This window comes from Oreochromis niloticus, linkage group LG19 (genome assembly GCF_001858045.2).
Source record: "Oreochromis niloticus isolate F11D_XX linkage group LG19, O_niloticus_UMD_NMBU, whole genome shotgun sequence".
Classification (NCBI taxonomy): Eukaryota; Metazoa; Chordata; class Actinopteri; order Cichliformes; family Cichlidae; genus Oreochromis; species Oreochromis niloticus.
In genome coordinates this window covers 30,306,000-30,318,744 of record NC_031983.2, presented here as the reverse complement: position 1 = coordinate 30,318,744, position 12,745 = coordinate 30,306,000, and the positions used below count along the sequence as shown (strand labels likewise).

Sequence of the window (12,745 nt, the reverse complement as noted above, 5' to 3'; positions counted from 1 at the left end):
GGGCTGGAGCTGCTAATTGGAACCAGAGCAGTAAATGTAGAGTAGAGTACAGTCATACAGTAATTGGACTAAAACTTTGCGGGTGGAGAGCACGGGGAGAGAAAGACTCATTTCTTTTTGGTGTACGTATTGGCAGCGCGTGGGCAGGCGTCGGGCCTATTTGTCAAATTAAAAGCATGGCGACACGAGTCCGCAGACTTCCTGAGTGGTTTTAGACAAGCCCGCGCTTGGACTAAGTGGCCGAGCAAACGCCGAGGCTCTGTGCAAGCCCTGCATTAATGTGCTGCAGTGTGCTGCCTGTTGTACTTCTATATATTTGTGTTGCGCGGGTGTCTGTGTGGGCAGCGGCGCGTGGTGGGCCGTCCACCGTGGCTGTCATCCTGTGAACTCGAGCGTGCAGAACTCAGCTGACAGACAGACGGAGATGGAGGGGGGAGTGTGGAGACTACACCCAGTCCCAGAGCGATCCGCCCCGAGTCCCACCTGACACGGCTGTCTCCTCTACGCCTTCTATCCTCCGGAGGGGCTTAAACTCCACCAGTCTCGCTTTATTAAAAGCTTTTATTTATCCAGGCGAACGTCTCGGGGAGACTCAAACACAACATCCGGATCAATGCAACAAACAAAAACAGCCTAAAAGATCGATGTAGTGTCCGGAAGTTAACGGCCACCAGGGGGCGACACCTGTGTTACAAAAACACCTGCTGGATTCATGCACTCTTAGCTGTGGGTCCCATTATATTTATTATAGTGCTTATTACAAGGCTCACAACTCATGTATTAAAAATATTTTGGGGACTCACAGCGACGACGTCGTGTCTCAGGACAAATTTACGGCATCGACTGTTTCAGCTCAAGTTCAGTTTTTCTGATTTTTTGCATGTGAATAAACAGATCTGACCAATTAGAGCACTGCATTTGGCAACAAGTGCGCTCACAACTCCAAAACGCTCAGTGGGACTGAAACATGCAACTTGTTTGGCCTCAGACACACGGCTACGGGTCAGCCGGCTCTCTGGAGTGATTCCCGACTGACCTGCTGACATCCTGAAGCATGCACGACTCTGGGATTGAACCAGCGACTCCTCCCTGCTGTGCCCGTTCCTGAGAAGACGAACCAGAATCTGCATTTCTTCCTTTTTGTCGTTCAGAAACATCAGGATCAGCTCGCCACTGATTCTCGTCCACTCCAGTTTATTCATGGTACATTTTCGCTTTCCGTGTGCGTAGACCTAACGACAAATTTGAATCTGAAAAATTCTGAATTTTGTGTAGTTTAACTTGCTCAGTGTGTAAAAAAGCCTTTTAGAGCGACGGCAGCGCTCACTGCGATGGTTTACGCCTGTACGACCTTTTATTGAGGGCATCTTTGTCCGTCCTGTTTTCAGTTTAAAGCAGACACTTTATGGTTAGCTGGCTCAGTAGGTTTCACCCGCTGTGTCGTGCTGACTGACACGTCTGCTACATCCTTCCTTCCGTTTGTTGTCGGGTTTGTGGAGAATATTCATTTTCTACTTCAGGTTTTTGTCTTTCTGAGCACAGATTTTTCTGATTCACGCCAAAGATGCTTCGTTTATCAGCCGTTTTCCTCATATAAGCTTCTACTAAATGCAATAAAGTGAACGAGTCATTCAGTCTTATAGGTTATGGATAAAATACTCAAACATTATTCATCTTTATTATTGATTATTCAGGAAGATTAGATGGCGCGTCCTGTGGTGACAGATTCTGATTGGGTGATCTCGGGTTTCTGCGTCGCCGCTCCTGGAAAACGCGAGCAGTAAAACTGCGACCTGCTGAGCAGCTGCTACATTGTGCAGGAACGGGAATCTGCAGCAGTCGGTCTCCCAGACTCTTACAGATGTGCGTCAGAGTGGAAACTCGCACCCTTTAAATAAAACAGCATTCCCCGTCACAAGAGCCGAGGCCCGCTCGGCTCCTTTCATTTTACCCGCTCGGTTACCGGCACGCCCGTGGGAGCAGACTCTCTGTAAATAAAGTTCAACAAAAAGAATTCGTACAATCTGCACACAAGACGTTTGCGTGACCTTCATCCTGCCACAGCGAGACTCACGTGGCTCGTCGTGTTCACAGATTAGTATCGATTCTATCAGAGTCTGATTTATAACGCAGCTGCTGACGTTAGCCCTGTGAGGACAGAGCGGCTGCACAGGGTCATTAGACATAAGAAGTGGAAATAAAAAGAGGAGGAGGATGTAATATATGCACACAGAAAAAAGAGGAACATAAAGAGGCAGCGAATGGAGCCACAGACAGAAGGAAACAGTGGGACTCACTTTTGTTATAGCAGGTGGTAAGCACAGCCTTATCTGCAGGACTGGCGCCGATGTGCCATATCTCCCCAGCTTGGTGCAGAAGGACGTTCTTATTAATGATGTTATTCTCATCATCAAAGTCAATGATGTGGATCTGAAAGAAAAGCAGAGATGTGCCGAGGATGAGGCTGAAAAACACCCGGTGCACCTCCCTCCACTCACACCGACTGCAGTTCAAAGCTCCTCTGATTCCTCTGAATGAAGAAGAAGAAAGTTCCTCTTTTATTTTAATGTGACAGTAAAAGTAATTTCAAGGCAGACGTCGCTTTGGTTCAGTTTTTTCTTTTTTTACCCCGTAAACTTCACACGGCTGAAGATCTTCATCTCGATTTGGCCTTCAAAGCAGCGATTAAGACACTCTGAGAGGAGCTGTTGGATTCACGCTGGAGACGTCGGGGAAGGAAAGCCAACCGATGAGGGCTCAGCGGCGTTGGCTCGTATTTACACAGCTCTGCTAAGTAAGATGACACGTGTCATCCTTCTCTTCTTTAGCCAGATGCCACCCCGGCTTCTACTGTCGACCCACTGATGAGTCGTGGACACTGTGGACGTTGCAGGAGGCCGGTGACGTCATCTTCAGCACCTGAACTGTAAACTCTCTCAGAGCTTCCTCAGGAAACTTCACAAAGTTTCTCCGAGCTCTGCTTACAAAAGCTTCATTTCACAGGCTTTGGCCCGTTTCCCGATCTGCCTCTCTTTACTTAAACAGACATGAAATGAAGCCTTTAAAATCTTCTTAACAAATAAGAAAATATTGTTTCATTTTCCATTTATCAGCAGAAAGCATTTAAGGAAAATGATTCTGACCCAGACCGAATCAGCAACAGGAAATTTTTATCTCTGAGAGTGGATGTAAAACTGATTTGGCTCCAACTTTAACAGACTTTATGTTTTCAGCCGCGAAGGCGTAACGTGGACGTCTCCTGTACTTATGGAGCTACGATGGACCAAAAATGCTGGAAAAACTATTAAAAAACACCAAATTTGGACCCACGTGTGTAATTATGTAACAATTGATAGTTTGAAGGTAAAATGTGCAGCGGCTAAAGTACATATATGAAACCAGCTGATTCTGGGGTGTAACGTGATGCTGACTCTGCACTTTTCACCGTGAAATGAGAAGTGAATTCTTGCATAAAGAGTTTGCGTTTAACGTCCTTCAAAAGTGCAGCCGACTCGGCGTCCCAGCGAGGCTCTCACGAGTCGCTGTGCCTTCGCCGTGAGCTGGAGTAATGGTGGACCGCACTTGAAAACGCCGCTGAGTGTTTTACAGCACACGAGTTCAACAAACAAGCCAAAGTTTTATCCAGGAGAAGTTAATGGAAACTCCTCCTCGCTGCGCTCCTTTCATTAGATGGAAATCTATTCTGAGAGGGTCCTCGATTGAATGCGGTTCAGGGCCCGCGCCGCAGTAAAAAAGTGAGGGTCTCAAGGTTTGATCAGACAATTAATGGAGGTTTCTCCCATAAGAAAGACACTTACAGCACCTCGGGGGATCGTTAATGGGGTTGCGCTGGACAATAACTCCTTCCCGGCACTTCCACTCCCCTCGCCTGCACTACTTTTACAGGCTGAACAAGAGGATGAAAGCAGGAGGTGTGAGGAGGTGGAGGAGGAGTGGCAGCATCCTTCAGCCTCCTCAAAGTCAGCTCGGCGGCTATTAACCTTGAGTTGGACTGCGACGAGCAAAAAATTATTAGGCAAAGTTATAATTTTATGGCGGTGGGGAGCAGTACAAATAAATTCAGGCCGGCGGGACAGGGTAATTGGAGGGCCCGGTAATAGGGTGCCCCCCCCGCAATGAACCTAGGTGTGAGAGGAGAGAGAAGTCCCGGCCCTCCTCCCCCAGGTGATTTATCCCTCCTTCTTCCAGGCCTGGAGAGTGACTCACAGCCTTCAGCCGCTCGGGCAACCGGCCCAGCGCTTTTAATTATGTGCCAATGGAGGGAGGAAGAGGAGGAGGAGGAGGAGGAGGAGCTGGTAAAATACAGGGGGTGAGGGACGCACGAGTCTGGCTCGTGGCCCCCGCTTCACGGGCTCCTGCAGTAAAGCTCTTTAGCCGCACTGATGACAGTAAGCAGGGCGGAGGAGCAGCGAGCGGGCGAGAGGTGCCAAGCTCGGGCGCTTTATCTCGTTAGCGGCCTTAAATGCCACGCCGGCGCGCCCTCCGATCTGTCACCGCAGCGACTGGTCTCTGAGGGATTTGAGAGGGGCTCGGCGAGTGGAGACATTTCCACTCCGCATTACGCTTAATGGGAGGTGGAGAGGCCAGCGGGCTTACGGCTGCAGCACGAGCTGTCGGGGCTCAAATGCCAATCGGAAAAATGTTTTTCATGCGAGTTCAAAGCAAACTGAGCGAACCGGTGCTGACGACCACCGCGCTCCCGATTCAATGACCCCCCCCCCTCCCAAGGGGCGGGGCTATCCGGGGTGGGGGGTTAGAGTCACAGAAACTCAGGAAACAAAGTCCAGCAGCCTGGTTAGACTTTAGAACAGGACCCGCAGCCCTGCAGCACGACACACCAGTAAAACCAGCAGGATCACAAATGCAGACGGGTCAGCAGCCACTCTGGGCGTCCTTCAACACGTCATCACAAGTATGTGGACAGTTTGGTCACGTAGTTTAAAATGCAGGTGGGCCAAACATGGTGCACCTGGATGACCTGGCTCCACAGCAGTTTGTCTGATTTTGTTGGGGGGGGGCATTTTACCTGGAGGACTGCAGCCATCACCGACTCAAGGTTACACCAATCAGTCTTTCCCCCACAATCAGCTGATCTTTCATGAAGCCACGCCAGATTTTAGTGATGCTTTAGTCTGACTGTGACTCTTGGAGTGGCTGTAAAACTGATCTGGTCGCAGTTTTGTTTCATGTCACGTGGAGATCTGCTGCATGTGTGAAGTTATGATGCCCGAAAAATAATTAGAAATCTGGACCCACCCCCCGTGTGTAGCTGGAGGGCCTGGAACATGTTCACGGTATGAAGGTAAAGCTGGAATCAGCTGACCGTCCTCTGATGTCATCGGGACTGACACGTCTCACCGTCGGCCTTTAAAGCAAACAGCCTGCTGAACAAACGACTGAAATCTGCAGCAGGTTTAGGAGGACGGCGCTCGGGCACGCAATAAGAAATCCCGCAGATCGACCGGGACGCGTTGTCACCGTTCCCGACGAGCTGCGCGTTAGCCTCGCTACACAAGACTTGGACTGCAGCGCGTCTGCGCTCGGTGCCAGACTGTTTTCACACTGACGTCTGCCAGGAAACAGGCTCGCTTATTCAAGGCACAAATCTCTCCCTCGCTCTCACACAGCTAATTATTTCTCCCCCGTTTAGAGCCAACTGTTTCTGTCATCTGTCTCCGTAATGACCTCTGCAAGATGTGCATGCATGCTCTCATTCTTCCTGCACCACACACACACACACACACAGAAACAGTTCAGAAGTCCGTGTGGAGAGGAGCTGATATTAATTCTAAATATAACCATTGAACACATAATTAATCATCAATATCTTTGAAGGTGAATATAGACTCTATAGCATGGTTACAAACTCATAAACCATGTTAATAAAAGCCTTCAGCTGCCTGTAACACAGCGTCTCTGAGGATGCTAACACACTGATGGAGGCTTGAGGGTCCTGATTACTTTACATATCTGAACTTTGACCCCTGGTTTGGAGGTCTGTAGAAACACTGAACTTTAATTTCCTGCATCTTGTCAGCGTGGCACAGAAAATTCATCCAAACCTGCTGAGTCTTTTCAAACACATCAAACCAGGGGTGTCCACCTCCAGTCCTGCAGCTTTCAGATGCATCCTTGTTTCGAAACACCTGAATCAAATGAATGGCTTGTTATCAAGCCTTGATGGCATGCTGAAGAGCTGCAGGACAGTAGCTCTTGAGGTCTGGAGTTGGACACCCCTGCATTAAACCTCATTAAACTTCATTTGCATGAACGTTTAAATACTCATATTTATGTACAGACACAGTTCAGAAGCATTGTTTCCAGGTGTCCTGGAGACCCTAACAGGGGACAAAAGCACCCTGACAACACTGGGACACACACACACACACCTCTGCACGGTAAGGTGGGGCTTCACGGAGGAGACAGAAGCAGAGCAGGAACCAAAGGAACAAGACTGCAGATACAAGCAGGCAAAAGGAGCTTCCTCTGAAGGGCGGCTGGCCCCTCCCTTAGAGATCAGGTGAGGAGTTCAGGAGCTCGGAGCAGAGCCGCTGCTCCTCCACACTGAGACCAGGACGTCTCCTGGGCGAGCCGTTTCATAAATGTCCTACTCTGAGGAGCCCTGAGGCGGACCCAGACACCTCGGTGCTCCCCTGGATGAGTGGGAGGAGGTGGCTGGGGTCTGGACTTGAGATGACTCAGGGGCTAAAAGGTGTATTTCTTTGTTTTTACTAAAATAAACACACTCCTTATTTACATGGTTATGTGTGTAATCAGCTTTAAAGGCCCATTGTAAGCAGGAAACCTGTTAAAGTCACAAAGTGAAAGGAAATTTAAATCTTAGCTGTGATTCAGTGATGAATAAAATTAATTTCTACGAGTTTTTTCCATCAGTTTGTGTCTTTATTCTTGGAGACTGTCTGAGTTTTCTGCCTGGAACCTTTAATACTGGCTGCTGTTCAGTTAAGAAACTTCTATACTCAAAATATTAAAACTCAAAGAACCACTACAGCGAAGCCGTTTATCTTTATAAAGCCTTTATAAAGGCTTATAATATATATCGGGGCGACCGTGGCTCAGGGGGTTGGGAAGCGTATCTGCAACTGGAAGGTCGCCGGTTCGATCCTCTCTGTCCTGGTCGCTGTGTCCTTGGGCAAGACACCTTACCCTACCGCCTACTGGTGTTGGCCAGAGGGGCCGATGGTGCGATATGGCAGCCTCGCCTCTGTCAGTCTGCCCCAGGGCAGCTGTGGCTACAGCAGTAGCTGCCTCCACCAGTATGTGAATGTGAGAGTGAATGAATAGTGGCATTGTAAAGCGCTTTGGGTGCCTTGAAAAGTGCTATATGAATCCAATCCATTATCATTATAAGTCAGAAATGAAGAAAGGTGTAATCTCACAAGTATACAAAAGTCTTCATTACTTCAACAAGTGTTCAATGAAGTCCATAAAGGAAAGATGGGAGAAAGAGGGGTGCAGTGACCACAGAGGAAGAATGGCAACACATCTGTTTATTTCATTGGAAAAGCAGGAATCCCGGTGTGGAAGGAGCTCTGCTGGAAAAGGTTTGCCGTGTTTTTATTACCCCAGCTCCAAAGGCGCACTATGATGACGGAGGCTCTGTGGCTCTGAGGCAGTACATCACTACCATATATTTTGGGACTGTACGAATATTAAAAATTACTGAAGTGTTTCTGTTGTGATGTTTCCACGCCTCCCTGTTTTTAGTATTTACGTGATTTTGCCTAATCCCGATCTCTCTGTCACCTGTGGACAGGTGCTTCTCACCTGGTTGTCAAACTTGAGTGACTGCGTGCCCACGAGGAAGCGAACAGCGTCGGTCTCAGCTGTCTGCGCCGTAAGAGCTCGAGCCTGCGGAGTAACGAAGTACAGAGTAAGGATTACATACAGGATTACAGCGCAGAGACAGCTGTCAGACAGCTCGACGGGAATGAATGGAGCCTCAGTGAAGCAGCAGCACCTGAAACTCGAGCCCGTAAATGACGGGAGCGTCGTCCTCCATCTGCGCTCCGTCCTCTGCGAGGTTTGATTCTTTTAATGAAAAGCTTCGCTCAAAAAGCACCTCTGCGCTCCTTTCTGCTCCAAACACAACACAGCGCCTCACTTCCGCGATTTAAAACGCATGCGCAACGACGGCCGTGTGACGACACATTACGCTTTAAAAACAACGTAGAAGAAGATCCGGAATAGTAAACATGAAACGTGTCCTCTCTGACGCACCGTACTAGTAGCTGTACTGTGTGGCGCATGCGTGTTACAGGCGCGTCTGTCAGGTTGCAGTACGGTAGGTAAACAGTCCGTCCTGCTTCTCTTCCTGCTCTTTTATTCGTTTGCAGCTCTTTGTGCGGTGATGTTAGCGGGAGCGGAGCAGCTGAAGACGCTCTGCGCCGTTTGAAAACACTGTTAGCGGCATGTGACAGTTAGCAGCCCGGCTAGGTTGGCTATGCTGAGCTAGCTGGCTAAAGTAGCACTAGCATGACAGACAGAAACGACCCAATAACCGGTTTTACCGACTCGGTAATCCGAGTACCGGCTCCTGTGTAATCGTGAATAAAAGGCCGAACAGCTCTGGAGCTGCAGCTCAGTGCTGACAGAAACAGCATGCTGTGTTTACAGTTACAGGAAGCGATGAGACTACAGGAAGTGGGATTCATGTTGATTTTAGATGTCTGACATTCAAAATAAGCCACACCAGAGGCTTCCTGGAGGCTGTTTAAAGAGCTGACGGGCAGAAACCAAGCTGCGCTGGCCCAGAGGTCACTGCAACCACATGTTTAACCACGGTTTAATCGAGGTAGCCTCAGACACCCTCAGAGGTTACAGATCCTACAGTCATGGTAAAAATATCAGGACACAGTAACTACAGCCTGTTTCTTTGGAGGTCTATTAAATAAACACCTGCAGTGATCGGTCTGTGTCATCACTGTGGGCGCGCTTTGGTCCGCTCTTCTTCAGGTCGTTGAGGTTTGCAGCATTCGTTCATGCAAAACTCTCTGAGCTGCACTTTGGTCTCGTTTGTTCCAGAGGTCTCGTGTTTTGTTCAGATGCAGCTTTTTCTGGTACCCTGAGCATCGTCGGGGTGAATTTGCTGGGCCGTCCACTCCTGAGAAGATTGTGTCATTGCATGAACACATCTGAATGCTCCAGACCTGCAAACTGCCACAACTTCTCGTTTTATAGAGGTGCTCACCCTGATGATGATCAGTTAATAAATGCATTTGATTAGCAATGCTTCCCTGCGTCTCATCCTCTTAATTCCTGTGGAAGCAGTGAGGGTGGAACTTGTGTTCCTGCCATTGGCACGGCTGCTTTGCAGTCCCAGCTCTCACTGTATTCTTTAAACATCTTTGAAAGTTTAAAGTTGTCACAAAAATTTGGAGTCTTAATGACTGAATCTCTGTTTTGTTATCTTTTACACAGTTTTGACAGTCACACTTTATAAAAGTTTAGTTTTACAGTTCACGTTACAGCAACAGTGAGATGATGTCACTAACCATAAAAACATCTTTCTACTTGTTTCCAGCTTGTAGTTTTCCTCTACAGGCATAAATTACACATCATAACTCTTTCACCTGATGTTTCTGTCCTGCGATGCAGAGACCTGTAATAAAACTTGAAAAAAATAAAGAATGACAGGAAATGAGTGTTTCTGCTTCTAGGGAACGCCACACGACAATGAGAGGACTTGTTGGTTCATGTGTTTGTGTGTTTCTGTGTGCAGAGCAGTGAGATGGACAGCGGGGAAGCTCACGCCCAGCGGCCGGTCACCTTGGACATCGCCGTGGAGGATGTAAACCAGGAAGTCTCAGCTCCGGCCCCTTCTGAGGCGACCATAGGTCAGACTCCACCCACAGACGGCGGTTTGCCCCAGGAGGACAGCATCGATCTAGGTCGGGACTTTGCCACACCACAGGACGACAGCAGTGCCACACCCTCAGAGAGCCTCATGGACAAGCTCAACGACCAGATGATGGAAAGCGTCATGATTTCTGATTCGCCCAATAACAGCGAGGAGGATGACGTGGTGCCCATCGATTCTCTCCTGGATGGAGGTGAGGAGGAGGAGAACGTAGCGGAGGGAAACCAAGAGGAGCAGAGCGAGATCAGACAGAATACGACTGAGATTAAAGTTTCGGTGGAGGAGCAGGAGGAAGGAGGCTTGCAGGAAAAACCAGAGGAGCTGGCGACCAGCGCCGTTTCCCCGGGTGAGGTGAAGAGTCCGTCTGACAGTCGCAGCGAGGAAGCGGCACCGGAGATCGCCAGAGCGACCAAACCGAAGGACGAGCCTGTCCCCGTGTGCACCATATTCAGCCAGGGCACCCAGCCCAAGTCTCTAGTGCCCGACGGCTTCCAGCCCACCCTCATCAAGTCGCCCAGCTTCAGCATGGGCGGCGGCGAAGACGTCGTGACGCCCAATAAGATGGGAGGGCCGCTTGTGTGCCAGCCCAGCCCGAGCCTCAGCAAGTTCTTCACAGATAATGGACAGACCAACCCGGCGTCCGACTTCTTCGACTCCTTTACCGCCCCCTCTTCCTTCATCTCCGTGTCCAACCCCAATGCGGAGATCCCTCCAGGCTCCGCCCACGCACCCGAGCGCCAGCTCTCCTCCACCTCCTCCTCCATCTCCACCCCCGGAGGGACCCTGGACTCTGGCGCTCCCACGCCGAGCTCAGCGTTCGCCCCTGCTGAACCATCCCCCAAGCTCCAGCCACCCACACCTCAAACAGCCTCAGCTCCAGGCTCCGCCCCCACCTCAGCTCCAGCTGCCCCACCACAGCCCTTCAACCAGCTGTTTTCAGGCAGCGACGACCCGTTCGCGACGGCGCTGAGCCTGAACGAGGCGGACAGGCGCCACGATGCCTGGCTGCCGTGCGAGGAGACCAGGAAGGTGCTAATCTCCGTGGCAACGCAGCAGTATGGCCCCGCCTACTTGGAGAGCAGCAGACTGACCATGCCAGGACTCAAGTTTGACAACCTGCAGGTAGAAACTCTGACCGCTCAGCAGTAAACCCACCATGCTCGTGTTCAGGTGACTGCGAGGACGTTTCTGTCTTGTTGCTTTTGGATGATGTTGAATTTCTGTGTTTTTAAAAACAGGGCGACGCCGTCAAGGACCTCATGCTCCGTTTCCTGGGAGAGGCGGCGGCCGCGAAGCGTCAGGTCCTCACAGCCAACTCCGTGGATCAGTCCTTCAACGGCCTCAAACAGCTCATTGTGAGTCCCTTTAGTTTGTGAGCAGAGCATCGCTCGACGTTCACGTGTGCGTGGAGCTGGCGTTCTCCTCCACCTGCGCGGTGTCGTCTTTAACTCTGCACTAACCTGAGAAATCTGCTGATTTTGGTTTCTGGACAGGATTTCGTTGCTCTGATTTGTGCTGATTCTTTTCATTGTACACAAAGTTAATAGTTTCCTGTTTGAAACGGTGAAAAAGGTCAAACCAGCAGGTTGGAGGAGTGGGTGGAGCAGCCAATCATTTCGCTTGAAGTCATACACGTGGCAGACTTTCAGCGTGGCTGAGTTTAGGAAAAGATCCTGATTCACTTTAAAATAAAAGTTTTTTGTTGTCTTGGTTTCCACGGTGACGTGCAAAGTGATTACTCGTGTCCATGAAGAGAGAAAAAACACAGTCTTACACCCTTTGGCTCCACCCAAAGAAAGTCACCCACATGGTGATCACAGACTCAGGTGGGCCACTCGTGTTTACCTGCCTGATCACATAAACAGTGGTGTTGTGCACACACGGGTCCATGAACACCACAGAGGCACATCATAGAAATCGTCCCAGAGAACAGGAAGGTGACCTTTCTTGGGTCAGGTGACACTGGAGAGGCAGATTTGAAGAGCAGGAGATGGTTTTACTGTTGTTGTTGTGCATAATTTGAACAGTGTGCGTTTTAAGTTGAATTCATGGAGTTGTTTGAAAGCATATCTGCAGCTCTGATTGTAACCAGAAGGGCTCAGGCAGCTTTTGCGGATGGACTGTAAACGCTGGTCTAGAAAACAGGTCACTCTGTGCATTTGTAATTCTTGCACCAGGCTCCTCGGCGGCGGCTGCAAGGCTCTGAGAGCTCGTGCTGTCCTGCAGGAGCTTTCTGGAGGTAAACGAGTAAAGCGGCGCTCGGCGTCCCGCGGCGGCTGCAGCCTGTCTGACCTCCTGACAGTCGGCGTTTCTGCTGAAGCCGCTGGCTGCTTTCGGTCTCAGCTGACTGAAAACAGTGAATCATTCGCCTCCCTTCTCTTCATATCCTGTTTCTTCTCCTGCCAAGCATAAAAATGCGTGTGTGTGTCTTTGTGACCGTGCAGTCTCACCTCATTCCCTCCGCTGCTGCCACCATCCATCTCTCGTCTACCTCTGCAGCCCTTGTGCGTTCCCTCCATCATCATTTCTGACCCACAAACGACCCTGAGAGACGCTTGTTATTTAAAACATATGCACAGCAGCAGCAGCAGCAGTGATGGAGAGAGGAGGAGGAGGAGAGGTGGAGTGGAGAGATGGAGAGGTGGAGATCCACTCGGCTCACAAGTTCTCTCTTCCTGCTGTGCCCATGTATTATGCATAGGACTGCTGTGCATATTTCAAGGGCCTTCTGGACTTGGTGTACACACACACACACACACACACACACACACACACACACACACACACACACACTCTCGATATGGTGCTTTCAGCCTGCAGTCAGCTGCAGTATATGGCGTAGGT

General features: G+C 49.9%; 2 protein-coding genes across 4 annotated transcripts in view; one reads left to right on the top strand and one right to left on the bottom strand.

The window, feature by feature from the left end:
• The window catches only part of eipr1 (EARP complex and GARP complex interacting protein 1), a 45,587-nt gene extending 37,419 nt beyond the window's left edge, over window positions 1-8,168 (bottom strand). For 2 of the 3 annotated variants that reach the window (XM_019348575.2, XM_003457191.4), the window contains exons 1-3: window positions 8,003-8,168; window positions 7,810-7,893; window positions 2,298-2,430 (exon numbers count right to left, since the gene is read on the bottom strand). In XM_019348575.2, coding sequence (XP_019204120.1) covers window positions 2,298-2,430; window positions 7,810-7,893; window positions 8,003-8,044 — 259 coding nt within the window. In that variant the 5' untranslated portion in view covers window positions 8,045-8,168. Of the gene's footprint in view, window positions 1-2,297; window positions 2,431-7,809; window positions 7,894-8,002 lie in introns of those variants that run through there. The other variant, XM_019348576.2, reaches the window with a different exon arrangement.
• A 44-nt stretch (window positions 8,169-8,212) lies between these two features.
• Window positions 8,213-12,745, top strand: part of trappc12 (trafficking protein particle complex subunit 12) — a 30,282-nt gene continuing 25,749 nt past the window's right edge. The window contains 3 exon segments of the mRNA XM_019348567.2: window positions 8,213-8,326; window positions 9,764-11,023; window positions 11,140-11,256. Of these exon segments, the coding sequence (XP_019204112.1) occupies window positions 9,773-11,023; window positions 11,140-11,256 (1,368 nt within the window). The 5' untranslated portion in view covers window positions 8,213-8,326; window positions 9,764-9,772.